This window comes from Triturus cristatus, chromosome 1_2 (genome assembly GCF_964204655.1).
Source record: "Triturus cristatus chromosome 1_2, aTriCri1.1, whole genome shotgun sequence".
NCBI classification, from domain to species: Eukaryota; Metazoa; Chordata; class Amphibia; order Caudata; family Salamandridae; genus Triturus; species Triturus cristatus.
Window position 1 is genome coordinate 903044312 of NC_140580.1, and position 21945 is coordinate 903066256.

The 21945-nt window shown below is 40.8% G+C and overlaps 1 protein-coding gene across 1 annotated transcript in view; it reads left to right on the top strand.

Moving 5' to 3' along the window:
- UBE2J2 (ubiquitin conjugating enzyme E2 J2) overlaps positions 1-9241 on the top strand; it is a 189487-nt gene extending 180246 nt beyond the window's left edge. Inside the window, exon 7 of the mRNA XM_085609619.1 lies at positions 8063-9241. Coding sequence (XP_085465745.1) covers positions 8063-8347 — 285 coding nt within the window. The 3' untranslated portion in view covers positions 8348-9241. The remainder of the gene's footprint in view (positions 1-8062) is intronic.
- Positions 9242-21945: the final 12704 nt, after the last annotated feature.

Sequence of the window (21945 nt, forward strand, 5' to 3'; positions counted from 1 at the left end):
CAGGCAGAACCTTACCCTTTGCTAAAACATAGTCAACTGATAAGTGGTAGAAGTGAAAAAGTCTTGAAACCTCACTGATTCCTTGTTTATTATTCTTCCCTTCAATCCATTTTGCTTTTGCCAGGCAGATCTGCTACAGACCTCGCCTATATTCAGTACCATTATCACTCCATGGAATTTGGCCACACCACTCACCATCTGGACAAGCTCTATGACTTTCTGAAGTGCTATGTTGCTCATTGCTGGCCACTAGAGGGCTGAAACATGGCCTACCCCTGCAGGGCCTGGCTAACCATGCACTGTACTCCTTGAAATCACTGGACGACATTCACAGAAAGGATAACTGTAATGTAATATGTCCTGGCTGAACTCTAACTCTCTGACCTCCCATCCATCCCTTCTCATGTTCATAAGGTCTTAGGTTAGAGTCCACCGTGATTGTGAACTTATTAGATTAACTAGTCTAAGACACCACAACGACTTGCAGAGCCATTCAAGACTGCCTACATACTATTAGCCATCAAGTGTGTGCCGATCAGTCCCATCTCTTCATCTAGCGATGTGTCCTATAACACGATAACCATGCTTTAATGGTCACCTCACAAACCGTTACCATAAGGGATCAAATTAATAACACCCTTTCACATCCTTTACGTGGCATAGCATGCGATCCATGTGGGTAAGTGCTTTAGTGTCCCACATGGGGGTAGTAAATGCTTTATATATAGTACAGTGCAGCACAAAGCTTAATCTGAAATTAAGAACGTTTTGGTGCTCTAAATAATAAACTAAGTAAATTCCTTAATAAAGTTTAAGGCAGTAGATGTGGCCTATGAATGAGTCAGCAGCCGGGGAACCAGGACATGGATTTATTGTCATCATCACTTTTATAAAGTGTGTTGTTCGCGGTATCCCTATTTATTAAACCATGTTTGAGAAACAACTACTTACATGCGTTGGCCTCATATTATTAAGCTGTAGCCAAATCAGTAACATTAAACGAGTATTCAAGATGTGCATCCATGAGTTAGCCTTTTTTTCCTAGGTAAAAATATGTTCTGCAGCAGATGAAAAGTTGCAGTGAGATGTGGATTCTTTGTGTTTCTTTGTTGTCATGTTTTCTTCTTGCCTAACCATTTGTAAAGTGCTCTGATACCCTTCTAGATAGCGCTATATAAACCTTAATTAAAAAAACAGAGACAATCAGCCTTTGTAGCATCCATGCCCTTGGGCTTTTTGTCCTTCTCACTCTATTCTCTGTACAAACAAGTTTGATAAACTACTGCTTTTTTTGGTACAGGCAGCAGAATGAATAGACCTTCCTGAGGTGTGGGGTAGCAATAGTATGGCAGTAGAGTATGGATTGTTCCTTCTTAGGTCTGGCGTTTAGCCTTTGAGTTTAGTAAAATCTACTTACTTTGAAGGTGCTTTCTACCAGGTCTCTTCCTCTGTTGTGACTTTATCATGTTTCTTCCACCCAGTCCCACATACAGCATGGGGCTTTGGGTCATCTTGTTCCAGCCTTTGAGTAACTTTAGTGACGGAAATTAAACAAAGTAGTTCCCTTCAGTACTTAGGACTACTATGACCATATATGTCATATGTGTGCTCCTCCCGAACCTGGGCGATCTCACAATAATATTTTATAAGAAAAACAAAACATACATTGACAAAGCCCAAAGCCAAAAGGCTTTCAGCTAATGCCAGACAGTGGCTTTGCCACTGCTTGTTTTTGGTTCTTGAGGGAGGGAGAGGGACACCTCGTATTCAGATTTGTTTCCTAAAAGAACAAAGACTGGTATTTAATGTTGTAGGACGCAGAACAAGCAAGTGAAAATAGATTTTCAGACCGTTTGAGACTGAAATCCAATGGACCGAATGAGATGCCAGAGAAGCATTATAAATAAGGAATGCTGTATGACTCCACTTCGCCCATAATACAGTCTCTAGGCAAACAGATCACCAGAAAATGCTCGGTCACCTTTTCCTCATACTACTCATTCCAATCAGCGTTTCACATTGCATCTGAAGACTAAGACCTTCCATATAATAAAGTTGTTTCTACATAATTTGCTGTCAAAGATAGTGTGGGCCTTCTTTACAATGGAGCTAAAGTTGGATCAAATGTAGTGTTTAGCCACCTGCTATTTTTTGTTGGTGCCGCCCATGTGGGCTGAGGCTGGGCTGTGAGAGATAAGAGGATGTACTGTTCTTGCAAAGTTAATGACATTCTTCAAGCAAAACACCAGTGTACACAATATGAACATAACAATTTTCAGTTAACTTTGAACAAAAAATTCATTAACGTCACACACAAATATTTACCCCCCAAAATATAAAATGTAGCATTCTTTAAAGTAATAAATTGGTGCTTTTGAAAGTTAATTCCACTTTCCTGATGTCACAGTAGTGTAGTACGATTGTCATCACTTAGGGTCTGCTAAATTGGTTTTCTCTTTGACTTGGACCTTGGAGAGGCTGATACTTGCCAAAGCATTTCTTATTAGGTTGGATGCATTGCCTGGAGGTGTTCCTTTAATTTAATTTTTATTCTATACATTTTTAATAACTAGTTAGTTAAGAATTCATTACTTATAAAAGAAATACATCTGTCACCTATTAAACACATCGTTTTAGAACGGTTGTTATGTCTTAAAACACCCAATTAGAATTATTAAAAATGTCACAATATAATTTCATAACGAAAAGATATTCGGAAGCCTGAGCAACTTTAAACTATTGCTTTATTATATCTCGCAGACATAGTGCAACTGCAATTTCTATTGTATACAAAAGTGGAGGTATCAGACAATGTCCACAATACAGAAATGTTAAATAATTACTTTAAATGTATCTTCCTCTCCAGGTGGGTACACGAGTGAAACAATAGAAGGTGTGTAATTTCTTCAGGCTTTTTAGACTTGCGCTTAAATACAGGCGCTTGTTTTCTTTTGATGTTGCATATATTAATAAATTGACATACTAAACATAAGATCTTTTTTAAAGGGATGGACTGGAGATGTTCTATATGTAGAACGAGCTGACAAATTGTATTCTCTGATGCAATAAAAATTGCCTAGAAACTGTTTATTCTAAATAAAAATGTTTATCCAATTTAAACTCAAATTCCTCGCTTTCTCATGCAGTCTTTTTATGTGCAGTAAGAGGCTCGCCATTAATAAATGTCTGTGTTAATTAAAGCACATATGAGAGAACTAAATACCTGCTCACATTATCTGTTATTTTGTTCAAAAGTGTAACTTGCTTGTAGATCTTTAAGGCTATCTGCAACCAGCAATTTAGTGCTTTTCCCAGTGAGTGCTATGCTTTTGATGTGTAAGATTTTATTTTCCAAACATATCGAATGCAGGCCTAACTCTAAACCTAAGGCCTCCACCAGAAAAGGTGTTGACAAGTTGAATACACATCTCTAAGCCATTCTTTCAAAATGTTTCAAATAGGACCACCTTTGACAACTAGGTATTTAATGTTAGCCTCTCTGAGTAACCTCCAAAATTCCTAATACATCTACACAGGCCCTTTATTACAGTTATCAGCTTACTAATAACCAGTTTCTCATGCTCTTGAAATTTGCCAGTAAAGATGGCGATCAGTAATGTGTATATATAACCTTATCCTTCCAAAAATTAAAATCTTTAATTTCCAAACAAACTTACATTTCTTACTATCCAGTGAAGGACCATTGTTTTGTTGCGTTACCTAGTCAGACAGAAAAACTTTATTTGATTCTCTTCAGTAATTATAAAAGTAGATAAACATTTAAAAGCACATAAAAAATCCATCCCTTTATAACATCGGATAATACATTTAAAAAAGCAGCTGATGATGATGGTCTTGTGACCTGTGAGAGTTTGCAACTAAAAAAAGACCCTATAATTTACAATATTGTTAATTACAATATGGGCTATGAAAACTTTTTTGCCTAAAAGGAGTACATTTCACAATAAGAGTAAAGTGCATCTGTGTTTAGGGGAATATGCCTCCACAAGGGCAAATGGTTAGGCCGCCACCATTGTACTTCCCTAATGGAAAGCAAATTACTGTATGGAGGGAAGCCAACCTGAATCTAAGCAGCAGAGTCCGCTCACAGTGACTAGAAACGAGTAATAAGGCTTCGTTCCCTGAATAGTTTTTAACTGGAAATATTGACAAATTGTCGGTTTAGGGAACTCTTGTCCTTGCGTTTGGATTCTATAAAAGTGTGCTTCAGTCAGGATTTGTCACTTTTCCATATCATGCTTGGGTCAGTAAAAAGAAAACGCTTTCCCAGTTTGGTAAAACAACGACCATCATAAGATAGCCAGGCGCTATTCAGCCCTGAATTGCAACCACAGCAATCTGATATCTTGCTGACTTGAATGATGCACTGGGGTTAGACCATATAGATCGCAACAACATCGGAGGAGAAAGCAGAATAAGATTGTCCATATATGATGAGCTCAGTTCTTAATGGCAGATAAAATAAGGACAGCAAGGCAATAGGGATAGAATTATCCAACAGAAGCGATTATCTTCACTTTGTATACACAACGCTAGGTGATATTCCCCCATACACCCTCTCTATACGTTGTGAGAGGCACACACCTTGGGTTTTACAGATCTCTAAGAACACCACGTTGGGTTTGCCTCTCAGTAAAGAAGCCAGATTGGAAAGTGCACCAATAGACTCCATAGGTTCTGGCATCTCGCTCTAATGTTTAGATGCCATGGGCCAGAAGCCTCAAATAAAACGTCTAAATAGGGAAAGCTAGACACTTTAGACAATTTTCAAGAATTGATGCTTTAAAAATCGAAATTTTGGACATTCCGACCACAAGCCATGACACTTCGCATAATTAATATGCATGTCCAGGCCAGACATAAAATTGGTAAAGCCCAGTACCATATTTTTCAGGCTGCGAGTAGTGCATGGTAGCAGCACAGCATCATCCGTGTATAGTAGGCAGGGGATCGTAGTATGACCAATCATGGAAATGCTCAATCAGATGGGTATTCGGGCTGTCAATATACAGAATAAAAGGTATTGGAGCTAGGATACACCCCTACTGTACTCCCCTTTCTAAACCAAAAGCGTTGAAGTATTCTCAGCTCTGGCCATACCGGTCACTAGCAGATACATTTCAATGGAAATCAGATGAGGAGACCAGATCGACTTGTGGGAGTAGTGAAGGTGCATCAAACAAGCTATGGTATGGATGATTAGGAGCCTCAGTTGACTTTAGAAAAACTTCAAACTTTCTAATGAAACTTAGATTTTTTTTGTGACCTCAATAAAATATTTCAGCATCTGTGTATTTGTTTGATGAATGTTTTTCTGTATTTTTTGTGCATTTTTTTGCTGTTGAAGACCTCGAAAATGCATTGGTTGGGAACCACTGACCTAGACCATAGCTTGGGCATGAACACTCTGCCCAAAACTTTAGCTGATGAGTCAGTTATGGAAATTGGTCTGTAACAGCAAGGGTCTGATTGGTTGCCCTTTTGAAAAAAATTGGAACAATCAGTGAAGCCGACCGTGAAGAAGAGAGGTTGAAGGAATTCAACTTGTTAAAAAAGTTAGTTAGGAGGGAAGCCCACGTATCATTATTAGACTTTAAAAGGTAAATAGGAACCAGGTCTAAAGGGCATTACTTCAAAAACGTCCCCTAGCTCAATTCTAAGATGCGAACTCCATGCATTGGGAGCATAGCTTGAGGTAGGGTGTGCAGATTGAGCGCTTGTATGGTTAATGTAAGAAAAGCTTGTAACCCCTTGTTTGGCAGTAATGTGTGGGCTGACAGAAGAGAGAACACGATCTCCACTTTGAATCTTACGAACTGTGTACTAGAATACCTTTGTGCATTTATTCTTATTGCCCTCAATAATTGCTTGAAGATTATTTCTGGCACTAATGACATATTTATAGGTAAGCTTAAGATGCGCCACCTTTGCTTTATCCCTGGAAATCTTAGCAAGGGCTTTTCTTCGGTGTCTATTGGTCAGAGAACACATATTAAACTATTGGGGGTATTGTTCTCTACTGGGGGACATTGGTTTCATAAGCAAGCATTTAACTGTGGTGCACAGTGCAGAGAGCGCCTCCACAATTAAGAAACTAGGAGTCTTAGTAGTAAGACCTTTGAAAACCAAATCAATATTTCCCTTAACCAAAGACGAAACATAAATATTAGGGTTAGGAATTTTTCACCCAAAATGCAAACCCATTTTGAAGTGATGTTTGATGCTATGGGCCGGCCAATGCAGAGGACAAGAGGAAGGAAGCATGATAAACATGCTGAGAGGGCTGTGGTCCCCAAAGCATAGATTATGAACTTCACTCTTAGAAACAAGATTGAACATTGATCGAGTCATAAACACATAATCAACAGTGGATGAGGGTCCTTCCTCATAAAAGGTGCTTCTGTAAGCTCTTAGAACAGTCATGTTCTTGCACATTGAGATCACTCTTCAGAATACAATTGCCTAGCTCATAGTCTTTAAGATTGGGACGCTCATTTTTACAGGATAAAGTGGAGAGATTGGTGACGCCCAAACCAGCACCATTAAAGTTGCATTGAAATGCTCAAAAATAATCCTATTTTGTCAATTTGCCGAAGGCCTGTGCAGGTTAGACCGATTGTTCATATCTCTGGAAGTTATTATTCTTGGCATAAGAAAATTAGTTATGAAAGCTAAGCAAACAGAATTTAAAGTTGTTACTACAAATAATAACTAAGAGTTGTATGGGTTCACATTTGACATCAACAGGAAAGACCTTACGTTTGAATGATAATCTGAGCCAGATAGATAAACCACCATTTGCTCTGCCGGAGCTAGAAAGTTGAGCTGAAATGGAGTAACAGCAATAACCATCGTGGAAGATATCTGACTCCTCCCAAGTTGCCTTTAAAAGAATAATATTGAACTTCTCAATAAACGATACTCATTCTTCTGATCTGATTATAAAAGTATGGCCAGCAATATTCCAGCTAATCGTAGTCACTAGGACGACTAAACGTGAAATGGAGATCGGGACCTCTGATGAGACTGATTCATTATTCAAGATTGGGTCAACAGTGGACTGGAAAATATTGTGCTTGGAGTTCCTCCTTTTTCATTCAACGCCCGGGCAGGATAGTAGTGGTGAAAAAACGATTCTGTAGTGCTGTCAAGACCGTGGTTGCAAAAGATTCCGTTGTCGCATAATTAACAGGGGTTGCTGGATAATTGCAGATGGGCTTATAGAAATAGCCAAGAGGTAAGACCAGGATACTACTAAACCATGCCCTTGATATCCTGTAGATGAGTAAGTGGCTGACACATGCTGGTTTGGTAAAGTTGATTACAATTATATCTCGGTTGTATCTCTTAGGAGCTGGCTTAATACAAAAGACCCTTCTCACCATTAGGATTTGATCGTAATTTGAGGGATGAAAATCAAGCTGCCTAGAAAGCCAGTGTATTGGTTTTGTTCTTTAGCTCAGAGACATACTTCGGCACCTCGTCATCAAGAGGGGGAACATTGCCCAATGTGAGAACATAAGCGCAAGCCTGGAGTGTTATATTAATGATTGGCAGATGGCGTGATGACTTGCTTAAGGGGCCGGAGTACCTATCCCTCAATACTACAACATTACCCTTGATAGGAATGCAAGTTCGTCAGCTGTCGACCCACTAGATTGAGTCGCATCTACATATGTGATGGTACCCCTAATCAAAATCAGAAACAAAAACATACATGTACAAATACTTTCAAATTTTAACTTTTTTCCCTTGACCTGAAAGTCTCACAATTTAGAGTCCACAACTGGCACAACCTGTTACTGAACTCTTCTGAAGAAGTGGGTAATTATTCATGCTTCTAGTTCCTCCGTATTCTCCCCTCCCCCCACTATTCTTACTCCAAATGTGTGATTTTGTTGCAATAATAAGCCTCAAGAGTTGACTTGCTGCATTTCATACTGGGCTGATGCAAACTGGTACCTTTAATATAAATTTAACCGATCCTTTATAAATTTGTAACAAATAATTTCTGCCCAAGTAAATCTCTTTTCTGTTGTAGGAGATAAAAAGAAAGCAGAAAGCACAAGAAGACCTGATCAACCGACCGCAAACCCTCCCATTGCCGGACGTGGTCCCAGACACAGAAGCCCACCATGGCCAAAACGGTGTTGCACTACTAAATGGGCATGTGCCCTTGGCTGCTGCCAACCACCCCGGTCTTCAGCAGGCGAACCGCAATCACGGACTGTTGGGAGGTGCCCTAGCGAACTTATTTGTCATTGTGGGCTTTGCAGCCTTTGCCTACACGGTCAAGTACGTGCTGAGGAGCATAGCCCAGGAATGAGGCTGGGGCCAGAGGTTGAGGCACACTCTGAGACCAAATTAGTGATAGCTCTGGACAGCAAGCAGGCAAAACGGTTGGGACTTTCGGGGCACCAGGCATTGGCACTGGGGTTAATAACTATTTGTGCGACTGTGATCCAGGTAATACGTTGGTCGACTTGTGGATTTAATTTTTTATGATTTTGTTTCTCTTATTTTTATTTTAGAAATGAGACAGGCGTGATTTTTTTTTTTTTTTGGAGGGGGGTGGGAGGGTGGTTCAACGGCTCAAAAACCTTGTGTTGCAGCTTATAAATATTTGTCATATATTAACTACAGTGTGCGTGTCCGTGGTTGAATATTTGAGGCTTCAGGAAACAATCAGACTTCTTGATCCAAATCAATGCTGCTCAAAGTAACTATTTGAGTGTTTACAGAACTACGTGAAACCTTATTTTAAAGTAAATGAGGCCTTTTTTATAAACTAAAGAACCATTTTAAAATTCTTAAATGTTAACAGTTTTATATCAATGTGTTTTATTTCTGTTTACGATCAGGATAATGCCTTTTTACGTGGCTGCTGTGAGAATCCATGCTATCGACTGTGAGGAGGGCTCTGCATTGTATGTATTACACCACCTAACTAGAACAACTTTTTCAGGGCAAGATAATTGATTCTCAGTTCAGGAATATAAATGCCCATATTTATTTTCGAATGAGGCTGCGGGAACCTCCCTTTTTCCCCCAGATCTTTTTATTGATTTTTACGAATTAGTTAAAAATCAAACCCAGCAGAACATAAAATGAGGTCGTCCAAGATGCAGGTTCAGAGATTTGTATAACATAGATCGGTAATGTGACAAAGAAAACATGCAATTAGAGAGATTATTCTTGAATTAAACATGTTCTAAATCCCTGTGCGCCTCATAGGGTTGACTGGTTCATATTGATATGTACAGCTCTTATTTGAGAATTGTATATAAGGAACCCTCCAAAGATGCTCTTACTTTATCTTGCAGTGACAAAAGAAAAACTGATCATCGTCTAAATTAGAAAAACAAAATGTCAGACCCCGTTTCAGCGGGGGCCACAGGGCAGATGAGGGGCTACTTGGGCCCAACTGTGTTGGGTGAGGTTGTTTGCCATTGGTGTCCTGGGATCTGGCCTACATGCCCAGTTTGCAGAGTCATTGGGCAAACTGGGCACGTACAACTCTCTTCTGCTATTGACTCTCAGTATAGTAAGGGTGAACAGTCAGAGGTTTTTCTTGGAGGTAGTGTGGGGTGTGCAAACTCAGAACTCTACTGTAAACCAACAGACATAATTATTTAAATTTCAAGCCCAGTGCTCATTTTTTTTTTTTAATGATTTTTTGAAAATTGCTCAGTAGTGCTATATACCACACTATTCAATTTAAAGTGTAAGTCAGTAACCCTGGTGGGCGCTTTCCCTAGTAAAGCTGCACCCGCTGTTTCCTTTTTCTGTGCTAAACCCATGCTGGGTGACCCCTTTCGTGGTCAGTCTCACCTAGTAGTGGCAAAGGCATGAATTGGACACTGATGTAGTCTCTATTGTCCCCCACAATTCATGTGTGCACTTGGTCTACTTTGTTTTCAAGCTTCTTTACTCTGGTGCTCTAGTGGGTAAGCAGTAGTTTGTGGTAACCTTTTTGGAACATATCTGGCACTTTCTAGTCCTTCTGTGGGGAAGCTGTGGTGTGCGAGAACATAACTGTATCTCTGAGTGAACAGCCACGCAGACTGGTCTTTGTGGTGCTACAGCCCTAGCACATGGAACGCCGAGCCACACACTGACAGGCTAATGTCCTCTAATGGCTGGTGCCGCTCTAAGTGGCCTGGCCTGGCAGTTCGGGCTGGACTGTTCCCATGGGGAGCAGGGTCAAGACTGATTTGCATATGGCAGGGTCCAAATTGGAGTGTCGTTGTGAGCAAATAAATGCTGGATTAAACCTAGATCTGTGACTGGGGGTGAATGTTCAGCATTTCGTTCATAATTTGTTCTTTTTGCTCCTAGTGGGCCTGGCTGTTAGTAGCTCTGGCCGCACCAGTGGTGTATGGCGGTGGCATTCATGACTGGGCCAGTTAGGCAGTTGTAGCCTTGATCCTGCCTAAGTAGTCTTTAGACATTTACACACTCAGTCTGGTGGAACAAGTGATTGCCCATAATGGATTGTGCTAGGAACTGGCTAGGATGGGCCTTCCACAGCACAGGTCACTCCTAGCTCACTCCCAGCAGTTCACTTCTTCTAGTTATCCCCCAGCCCTAGGGATACCCTGGACTTCTCTCCCTGGACAATCTCTCCTACTCCAAAGCCAGACCTGCTCCTCCTCTCTCTCAGTAGGCAGGCAGGCTTCTGGGAACTCAGCAGACCCTTACTTCCTGAAGCCAAAAGTGCAGACTTCGGGTGATGTCACCTCACCCTGGGGTTATGAGGCAGAAACTAGCCCTGGTCAATCAGCAGTCTGAGTACTCTGCAGAACACTCGCCTCCTTGGCCTAAATGGACTTTGAACTGCAACAGAGTGGGCGGTTTGGTTCCCACTTTCATTTTCCAAACAGCGGTTGCGGTTTCATGATTTTATGCTACAGAACCTGGTTGGGACTGTTCTCCTTTCAGGTGTCCTTTCCAGGCGCCTCCCCAGATTCAGCTTTTTGGTAGAGGGATGCTTGTCACAGCATGTAGCACTGGGCAGTCTCCAAATTGGAATACCCATTAAACAGGCACAGTGAAGTAAGGTTCCTCCACCTGCCTCTCATAAGCCCAACAGAAGCAGAATTCATGTATAGACCATGTATAGACATTGACATTACACAACAGAATTTGCAGGCACACCACTCACCATTACCATCAGCCCAATGGCATTGCCTATGAACTACTAATCAGTACCCCCTGCTAACAAAAGTATTTATAGATTTTTGTAAGGTCGCTCTGGCTCCATACTCCTCACTTCTGTCTGGATCTCCACCTGTGAGCCACAGGAATGTAGGCAATACACATCTCCTGTCTTGTAGAGCTGGCCTTGTCCTCCATCAAATGCGGATTCCACTAGATTTGGCACTCAGGCTCACTCTCACATATACCCCTACCACTGGACACGTGCTGCACACACTACACATATACTGAGGATGCCAGTGCACGTTTCTGGACATTCATAAAACAGCATAACTTTACAAAAAAGGGTCCGGTAGGCCTCTCGCTCAGTGATTAATCTTCCAAAACCTGACATGCTACCACCACGGCTTTATGTGCTATACCCAGGGCAGGGCCTAAAGCCCTGTGCCTGCAATAAGGGTGTTGTTGTTGTGTTCCCACTATATAGTCCTAGGACGTTACATAATCAGGAAGCGGCCTGAGCCTCTGCCCACAAACATAGATCAGCATGACACCAGGCATTAAATAAGTCTGGATTCCAAATATGCACGCAGGTGAGCACACCATGGTAATCATAAAGTAGACATTCCTGTTCTGACACAGTTACCCCTGTGAACACGAATCGCCCTCTTTTGCACACATTGAAAAGATAGTTTCTGCCAGTCGTTTTCAGTGCATGTACAAATAATGGACAACAGCTGAGGATCTCTGCACAGTTTTAAAAAGTATGATTGGAATCCCAATGTAAATTAGTTCCCAAACCTGTACTTTTAAAACTGTACATTGCGTACCCATCTTGTTTACAGCTCTATTTTTACATTAATTGTAAATGCGAGAAGTGTTTCTTCTGTGCCTGAAGTAAAAGTGAGCAGGAGCTTTCCCCTAGAGGCAGGCTGCAGACTGACTTTAACCATGATATTTCATTTGCTTGAGAAACCCAGTCAGTGGCTGGGAGCCACATGTATGGGCTGTATTCTTGAATCTCTTCTGCAGATGTCCTCCGGGCACCTCAAACAGCGCATCCTAGCAATTCTCTCTCTGGGGGTACTGGCAACAGTGATATCCATGTTTTGCCTGTTGGGTGTATTGCTGGGGAAGGTGTGAACAAAGTAGCTCAACTACAGTACATGTGGTTATAAACATAAATTAGATTCCTGTGCTTAACACAGTGGATCGTCTGAGGTTAGTATTTGGGTGAATGAAAGGATATTTCTAAAGCAGGCGATTATCTAGAGAATGGGTGTCCTGGGGCTGGGAGGAAGCAGATACAGGTGAGCAGCTATTTGAGGTTAAAAGGTTGATTTTTTTTTTTTGACAGTGTATGGAATGTGAGTAAGCAGGGAGTGGCGCCAAGATTAGCAGGAAGTTCCAAGCCTTGCTGGTGATTACAGAGAATGCCCGACCTTCGAGGCGAGTTTTATGAAACCAAGGGATGGATTGGCTGAGGTGGAATGCAAAGATTGAGATGGAACTTATTGTTTAAAATACAAATTTCAGTAGTTAGAAGAGGTCGAATGAAGAACACTGTGAGAAAGGAAATGTGTGCTTTAAACATGAAGGGTTGTTGCAAATGAGGCCATGGTGCCTCCGTGGTTGTTTTCTGTTAATGCATCCAAACGTACCACTCAAGGAACACATACTCTTATAACAAGTCAGAATCATTGACTTTGATCATGCTTTTTTTTTTATTACACAGGAGGCACCTTTATAGTCATGTACCTGAAATGAGGCAGAGTCCCAAAGAGAGCAGATAACTTTTAATTGGAGTGGGCATTACTGCAAATCCATACACTTTAGAAGGTTTCAATGATTGTATGTATTTATGCATCCATTTATTGGACTTTCTGTATTGCTTCAAACTTTCAACAGTTATTAGTTGCTACAGTGTATGTCATGAAATGATTTATCGCAAAAGAAAGAAAAAAAGACAAATCAGCCCAGAAGAAAAGCTAGGTTGAAAATAATGGAAAAAAAGTAATCCGTTGAAGAGTAAACAAGTAACCATTGTGTAAATGAATGTAAAAAATGAGGTGTCCATTTCCAAACCTCTTTTCAAATGTCGAGGAGAGAATCCATTTCCTAGTGACGTCCATAAAGTGTACAGTAGGTTAAAATAAATACAGAAATAAGCCAGATGTTGCAGCATATCAAAAGCAGAAGTCTTTAAAGTCATGTGATGACACATGATGATTTAAGATTAAACATCCTCTGGAGGGCCTGTGGGTGCTTCAAAAAGGCTCCTGACTTCAGCCATGTGAAAAGAGTACTTAAGGCAATCTTAAACCTTTGTTTATAACTCATTCCATTGTTGTACAATAATTTGTAACTAATGCAAATCAAAGTATTTGTCTAGGTGGAGCAGTATGGGGGAAACCTTGGACCTTAATCTTCAATATTTATTTATTTAGGACACTTTAAAGATTGCTTGCGGTTACATTGCAGTCGCTTCTCAAATCTAGCAATGATTTTGGGTGTGAAAGGTCCACAGTGATACCTTGTCTCCAGGTTATCCTGTTTTGGTGGCATATCAGATGTCAGGAGTATTTGATTCTTCATGGCATGCACTGTATGAATTTTAGTGTGTTTATAGATGTGGCCTGGTCCCTTCATGCATGGTAGGAGAGGTTCAGCTTGTTACGGGATTGGGCTGATGCTCCCAAATGGACCCTCCCAAATAGGAATGTCTTCAGAGCTTTCCTAAATGTTGTCATGCTCTTTTGGTTCCTCTAGTTTTGGCTTAAAGGCTTCCTAATTTCCCGACTGTGTACTCTGAATGTTCTCCCGCCATGCTGTTTCAGTTGCATCTGATTTGTAGAGTAGTTTTTTTCATTTAGAGCTTGCCGGGTGCACGCTTCTGCAGAGGTGTTTAGTGTTTTCCTTCTGATAGTACACAGGTTACTGAATTTAAAGCAGTTAAGTTTTGTTAGCTCAAAGAGACTGTTGCTTCTTAGTTTTATTACCTTTTGTGTTTATGAAATATATTTATAGGGACCATGAGCTACACTAAGTTGCTTTAGTGTGGCTATGACCGGAACGGCTTCCTTGTAAATTCAGCTTGGTTACTTTGGGAACAGTCGCCTGTTTAAGGCATGCTCTGATTTCGGGAGCCAGTGTATTGATGCGGTCTTTGATAATTGAACTTGGGCATGGTTCGTTCAGTCCATCTGAAACTTTGATTTTTCCAGCTAATGTGAAAACTTGTGCTACATTCCCTGAAAATAAATCTGTCTAATTATTTGGGGGGGGGGGGGGGGTGGGATGGGTTGTTGTGATTTTTCAGAGTTTACTCTAAAGTCCTCCTAAATGTTCTTGTTCCTGTCCGGAAAGGAGGGCTTTATATTTTTGAGTGATTGATGATGACAAAGGTGTGCTCGATTTCTTCCAGTATTCACCTCATGAAAAATTGTGACCCATGTTTAGTTCATAGTTTCACCAACCAGAGCTTATTAATAGGCCTTCTTAGCAATATGGATACTCACAGAGCTGATTTTTCTTTAAAACATTTTTTAACATCTACCAAGGTTTGTTATAGTGACACTCAAGCTTGAATACACTTTTTTTCATATTTGCTGGCATTTTTATCAACTGACTTTGTGTTCGTTGCTCAGGCTAGCGATATAGAATCCAAGGTTCAGAACATTGAGATGTAAGGCCTTCTCCAGACATTGTGTACATGTCTTTGAAGGATGTTGTGAATTAAATATATTGAAGACTTTTGAAACCTGATTGGTGATAACTTAATTCATTGGATGTACGCAAACCGACTTTAGAGGCTTTAATGTTGATAGAAGGTTGTTTCAACCTTCTATCAACTGTCGTTTACTCAGATCATGGTTTGATTTGGACTATTGGAAATTCTCTGGTCAGACATTGGTCCAAATTGTTCCTTGGGGGAAATCTTAGGGGTTCTAGATTATCCAATAGTTCTAATACTGGTTTGTTGTGACAGATGTCCACCAAGAATTTGAAGTTCTTCAATATTTGATCTTTCATAGATTCACATACTTGAATAATCCCCGCCGTCAAGCTGGAGTATAGACAGAAAAGCTTTAACATAGTCATAAAAATAGCATATTCACCGCTTTTAAAAGATCCAATCGGCACATTGCTCAGAATTCCCACTTCCCTACTCAGGTCACCTTGCACAGATTTCTACTGCATGTAATGTGTGAAGGGAGTCCCTTGAGCTCGGCTGAGTTAGTCACAGATGAATTGGCTATTTCTGCTTCTTTATTTCTTCATTTCTGACAGAATATCCTTCATCTCTATTCCTACCACCTCACAATAAAAAGGCTGCTGAAACAAAGGCAATGTTTATTGATGGGTCAAAAACATAATCAGCAGTCATTGATACTGCAGTGAACACTACTACAACTGGTTTCAGACAATTGGCTGGTTACCCCGGAAAGGTAGTCCGCTTACCACCTTTTTTTTAGGCCAGAGGTACAGAGAAGTATTCTAAACCTGCCATATGACAAAAGAATCCCTCTTTGGACGACATGTAGATAAAGCTGTCCTGTCTGTTAAATCTAAAACAGACACAGCAAGGTCCTTCAGTAGTGGTGACCTCAGCTCTTTTGAGGAACTAGCTGTTCGTGGTAAGTGGTCGCCCAAAGAAGCGCAGCTATGTATCGTTCTCGAAGAGAGCAAATGCACGCAGCCTACACTTGTTTCTTCCAAGAATAAAGAACTCCTCAGTATTGTTCTGCACAAACACAACAAGTATGTAGAAAAGTCACCAAGTAGGTAGGAACATGTTCCACCTGCTTTTCATGGAAGAACAAAATATATGGGTCTGGGCCATAGAACATCCTATTCAAATAAAGGTGGAGCATGTACCAGGCATAACCAGTTTGAGTGCTTACAACCTCAGCAGAATACTCGAGTATTTAGAATAGGAGTTAAATCAAAGGCGACTGAATCACATAGTCATCTGCTGAGGCAAACCAAATCTGTACATGGAGATTGTGGGGAAATATGTTTTAAGGAATTGGTCAGGAACTTATGTGTACGCTGACAAAGAGAAACAGGGAGCCATGTCCATTTTATCCAAATTTCCCCATGGTGGCCCAGACAGTACTGGTTCACAAAGCTACTTCTCTTGGAGCAACCCTGAATTTTGCTGAAGCAGTCAAGGAATTTATTCACAACGCAATGATCAGATCCTGCATCCCATCCAAACTTCTTGAGCTTGGCTAACAAATTCAATGAATTCCGCCTCCTAGACATTTTAAGATGACTGCAAAGACATACTATCTAAGGGCAGAGCAGTCTCAACAAATAGAACTTATTGGGCAAAATGGAAATGATCCTGTCCTGGGGTGCCGAACATATTTTGCACCCAATATCGGCTTCCCCACACAGGCATTTAACGTACCGGACCTGCTGCGTTTAGCAAGATATGCTTTAAGTCCTGTATTGGTCAAAGTTGGCTTCCATTTCATGCTTCAGAAGAGCACTAAACCAACCATCACTTTGGTCTAATAGACTTGTTGTGGAATTCCTTAATGGTCCCTTCAGATCCTTTCCCTCATTAAGACAACCTCCTAACCCATGTCAACTAAACCAGTTGTATCCAAATTGATCAGGAGTTCTTTTCATGTATTTCACAATGGAGAATTAAAATTCCTTTCTTGGAAGATGGCACTCTATTGGCTCTAACATCAGTTGGGAGGGTTAGTGAAATTCAAGCCTTTATGATAAAAGAACATGTCCATCAGTTCTAGTATGAGTCATACTGTGAACAAATCCATGTTTTGTTCCTGAAGTAGCATGATTCGTTTGAATGAACCAGTAGTCTTAAAAGCATACTTTCAAAATCCAATTTAATGCCACTGAATGATTCCTTCATACCTTAGATGTCAAAAGGTGTTCAAAGTTTTATATTGACCTAACTAAATCGGTCTACAGAAAGAACAATCTTTCTAAGCAAGGAATAGCTGGCATGGCATCTGCATCCATGTTCTTTTTTTCATAATAAAGCATGCTGCCCTCTCTGAGGGAATGTTTCAGCACATTCCACAAGAAGCGTATCTACATCCAGAACCTTGTTTGCAGTAGTGCACATAGCGGACATTTGGAGTCAGTAACTTGGAAGAACAGACACATCGTTATGCAACATTACTGTCTGGATTTGACAGTACACAGATGTGGTGGTAGGACAAACCATACTAAGTCCTCTAAGTAAGGTGAGCCTGCTTTCTTCTCTTTATATCCCACCATATGCTAACAGCTGTTTACTGCAAATATACTGCTTGCTTCTCAGATTCATGCATGGGAGTCTAGGAAGAATATGAATCTATGAAAGATCCAATATAGGAGAAAGGAAAAAGGTACTTGTATGTAACTGCAGTTTTCAATTATTGGTATCTTTCTTAAATTCCCATGCAGGAAATTGCTGTACTCGTGGGCTATGGATGAACAACAATCAAGGGTGATCCCATACATGTAAACAGTGGAGGGCAATATGGTCACGGACGCCAAAGAAATAGCGAACACATTTGCTGGTTATTATCATGCCCTGTTTGCCCATAGACCCTTTACTGCTGTAGAAATGGCAAACCCACTAATAACTGACCTCCCAATTTTGACCATGCAACCAACACACCAAGAGGACCCTGATATGCTTATAACGCCAGTCGAAATAGGAGAAACCATCTCAGGTCTACAATCCAGGAAATCACCGGAGTGAGTGGCTTTCCAGTTGAAGTCATCAACCATCACTTGCACTCTTTATATAAGGAACCAACCCAATAGGGGAGCTGCCACATGACCTACAAGGGACAGCACAAGTTGTGAATCTAAAAACTGGTAAACCACCCAAGCAATGTTCTTCCTACTGACCAATTTTGTTTATAAAAGAAGATACCAAAGTTATTGTTGGACACTTTTTTTTTTGATACAAGTCCTCTAAAAGATTAACTTTGGCCCTAGATTTACAGCTTATCTCAAGTTTCTGTACACATCACCTTCGGCGCAAGTGAGAGTTAAAATGGCTTTTTCAGACCCCTTTCTGATTGAGAGGGGCATCAGGCATGGCTGCACTTTCTCTCCACTTTTATTTCCAGTAGCAATCGATCTCCTGGTGAAATGGATTAGGATAGATGCATTAATTGACAGCTCCAGACCAGATGATCTGTACATCCTTATGCACTAACAGTGTGCTTTTGTTCTTTAGACACCTGCAAATAACGAACACTCGCATAATGCGAATACTGCATCTATATGTAGATGCAACAGGTCTCCCAGTGAACTGGAACAAATCCTTATTGGTCCCTCTTGACAAATCAGAGGAAATTGACATGGCAGTGCCACCTTCAAATACATACAGAAATGTTCATATACTTGGGAATTCGCATTGTCACAACAAGCCTGGAACTTTAATGCCTCCCCCTACAGAGGCAACTAGATCACAATATTAGTACATAGTCCTCCCTTCCCATTCCTAGAACAAGCATGATTACACTCATTAAAATGATAGCCCTTCTTAAATTTCTTTACATCCTACAAAATTTCTTCTATGCCATTCCAAAGTCGTCCTTTGATAAATTGAAAGCTATTTTACGGAAATATCTCACTTGGAAAACAACCAGGAGTAGCCTGGGTGAAATGCACACCAACCATGTACGATGGGGTGCTAGTTATGGCAGACATTCAACTTTATTACCGGCCACTCAACTCTGAATCATGAATGATTGGAAGTTTGGAAACCGAGACGACGTATAGATTAGAATTGCAATACTTTCATGACACCGACCACTAACCAAAGCACTAACATCTATCAGATGGCACCAGCAGATTACATGAGAACAGTCCCCGATAATTGATATCTGGGAAAGACACAATATTGTCATTGACCGACCTAAGTATCGTATTCTACTTGGATAAGCACCAATTGTTTAGATTTCTTCAACTGAGCTTTCTTCAACTGAAATAAATACTCAGACCGATAAGACTCAAACTGATACATCACCCTGAGTTTAACCCGTTGGAATGTAAACTGATACTAGAAGCAAGGATCTATCACTTGTTGATAATTAACACACCAGACCTGACCGCACAACTTCAAATCCAATAGAAATCAGATCTTGGTACGCTCAAGGACAATGATTGGAGAAAGACGAAGATGGCTCTGCGTACGATAGCTAGTCATTCAATTCAACTACCTTCATAGATATTTACCTTACTTCGGGAAGTTATCCAAAATTAATCCATGGATAGCTCTGAATTGCACCAGATGTAATGAGGGGAGAAGCACCTTGCTAAACATGATCTGGGTTTGGCCTGTTATAAAACCCTCTGAACAAAGATCCAACAATATTTCTCAATGGTTATGGGACAAATTATTGACCTAACACCCAAGGCATTTCTCTTAAGACTCAGACGACATGGGTGACTCTTCGGCAGAGTGTACACTCATTGGACTCTGCTGCCTGACTGCCAAAAGGAACATAGCGAGAAAATGAAGAGCAGAGAGATCCCCCTATCAGTTATGCATTATAACTGATTTTATTAGTTATGAAATTTGCTGTTTTTGAGCTCGCCCAGACCATGGTTATGGTGTTGGCACTGATATGTGGTCCATTTATATTTGGAAGCTTTTTTGATTTGCTTCTTTGTGTGGATGGGTGAATCTATGGTATCTACCCCTGATGGTTTTATCTCCAACCTTTGAATATCAGTCTGACTTACTGCCTCAAACATCTATGATTCCTTGTTCATCCTGACAGTGAGAGGTGATTTTACTTTGCAGTTGAGAGTGCTTCTTGTGGGAGGTCACTTTTATGAAGTGGTCATCTGTGTAGCATTGTTTTTGGCATGTGAGAGCACTGACTCACTTGCTGGTGGACCAGCAGAGTTATTTTTACTTGGAAGTTACTTTGATGTAGAATTTGATCCCTGCCCTCACCCGTTAGAAGTGCAGGGTAGCAGTAGCACTTTTCTTAGATGAAGAGATTTTTATCTATCACTACTTAGATGATTTGTTACTCAAAACATCTTCCAAACTAAAGTGATGCATAACTTCCATATGATCCTTCATCGTCTACCAGACCTGGACCCCCACGAGGAAACTGCAACTGTGCAACCAGTCCAGATCATAGTGTATAGCAAAGCAGTTTTAAATGCGTCTGTGCTCCGAAACAAGTGACAGTGGGCAATGGCTTGCCCAGCAAGTCTCTACTCTGGGTTACATTGCTTCATGACTTCCATATTCCCAAATATCAGCTCACATTTTTGTCCGTTACATGTACTTTGAAATCTAGTGGTCTCAAACATCTGATTCTGGGAAGAATGGTTTTTGTTGACTGCTGTACAGTCTGTCAACTGGTGTTGGAGATCAAATTTTCTTCTTGGTGTCTTCTAGTAAGATAAGTAAAGATATTGTGGTGGAAGCATCACTGGAAAGCTGGGGAGCACACACAAGTAAACTATTCACTCAGGATAATGTCTACCAGGGGTCTCCAACCAGTAGCTCGTGAGCTACTGTAGGTCTCCAGCTACCTCTGAGTAGCTTCCCTGTGGCAGCCAAGCTTATTAAGTTAGAAACCTTTTACTTGGCTGAATTAATATACATATAACAAAATTGAAATAATACAATACTAATATCTCTCAGTGCGCTTCATTGAACATAAGTAACTCTCAGAACAGAAAAGGTTGGAGACCCCTGCAAGAACAGAAGAACATCACAGAATTACATCAGTATGTCGGATCAGAGGGCTGTGTCTTGGCCCTCCAAATAGTTTCCCCCCAGTTTTTGCCAGTGTGCTATGGTTAACTGACACTACCATGGTGTTACATCCGCTCACAAGGTGTCACAAGATACTAAGCATTTTTGATAGTACCATGTGCCAAACTTGCTGCACTTCGCTTGAGACTTCCGCAGCGCACCAACCAGGATTTCTGAATTAGAATTGGACGAGCTCAGTAGCTGTCTTTTTGAAGAACTCCGATGAGAATATAATTTTGAGGTGCGCACAGGCATAGCGCTAGCAAAAATTTCAATCTTTGGTGAATTCAAACATGTGACTTAGTGTAGGAGTACAGAACTATTTATACAGATGAAGGAATGATTGGTGCCAAATACTCGAAGCCAATAGTAGCAGTTAATGGAAACTAGCAACACTGAATGCACTGACTGACCTACTCAATCGTTTTACCTGCACCACAGGTGAGTTGCACTCAGAGCACAACATTGAGCACCTGCCAAGTGATTCTTAATAGGGAGGCTGCCAAGCTAAAGTGCCTAAGTGACTCCTAACCCCAGTGATGAAATGCAGTAAGTACTTAGAGTATTAAGTGTAAAAAAAAAAAAACTCCAAAGGAGGATCCTGATGAAAGGTGTAGGTACCATAACATAAGGAAACCAACGGTTTCATGATAGTTGTTCCAGAAAGACCGAGGCATTGACAACTGGACTCGTACATGATACTTAAAGAGAAATGTGCCCTAAGAGAGAATGATACCCCTCATAATTCAGATGACTTTCCTTTCTAAACATTAAGGAATCTGGTACACTTTCTCTGTAATACTATCTTTTCTTGCACCACCCTCAGTCTTTTCTATCGCCGTCTGAGAGGCTTTCAATAGCAATTAAGCTGACTGCAGGCTGGGCTGAGCAATGAGCTCTTGCATAGTAGGTCCTAATATGGTAGCCACCCAGTCTGAGACACCCAGTGACTTTTGTCACCCCATATCTGAATGCGGCAAAGACTTGTATTGTGTTTGGTT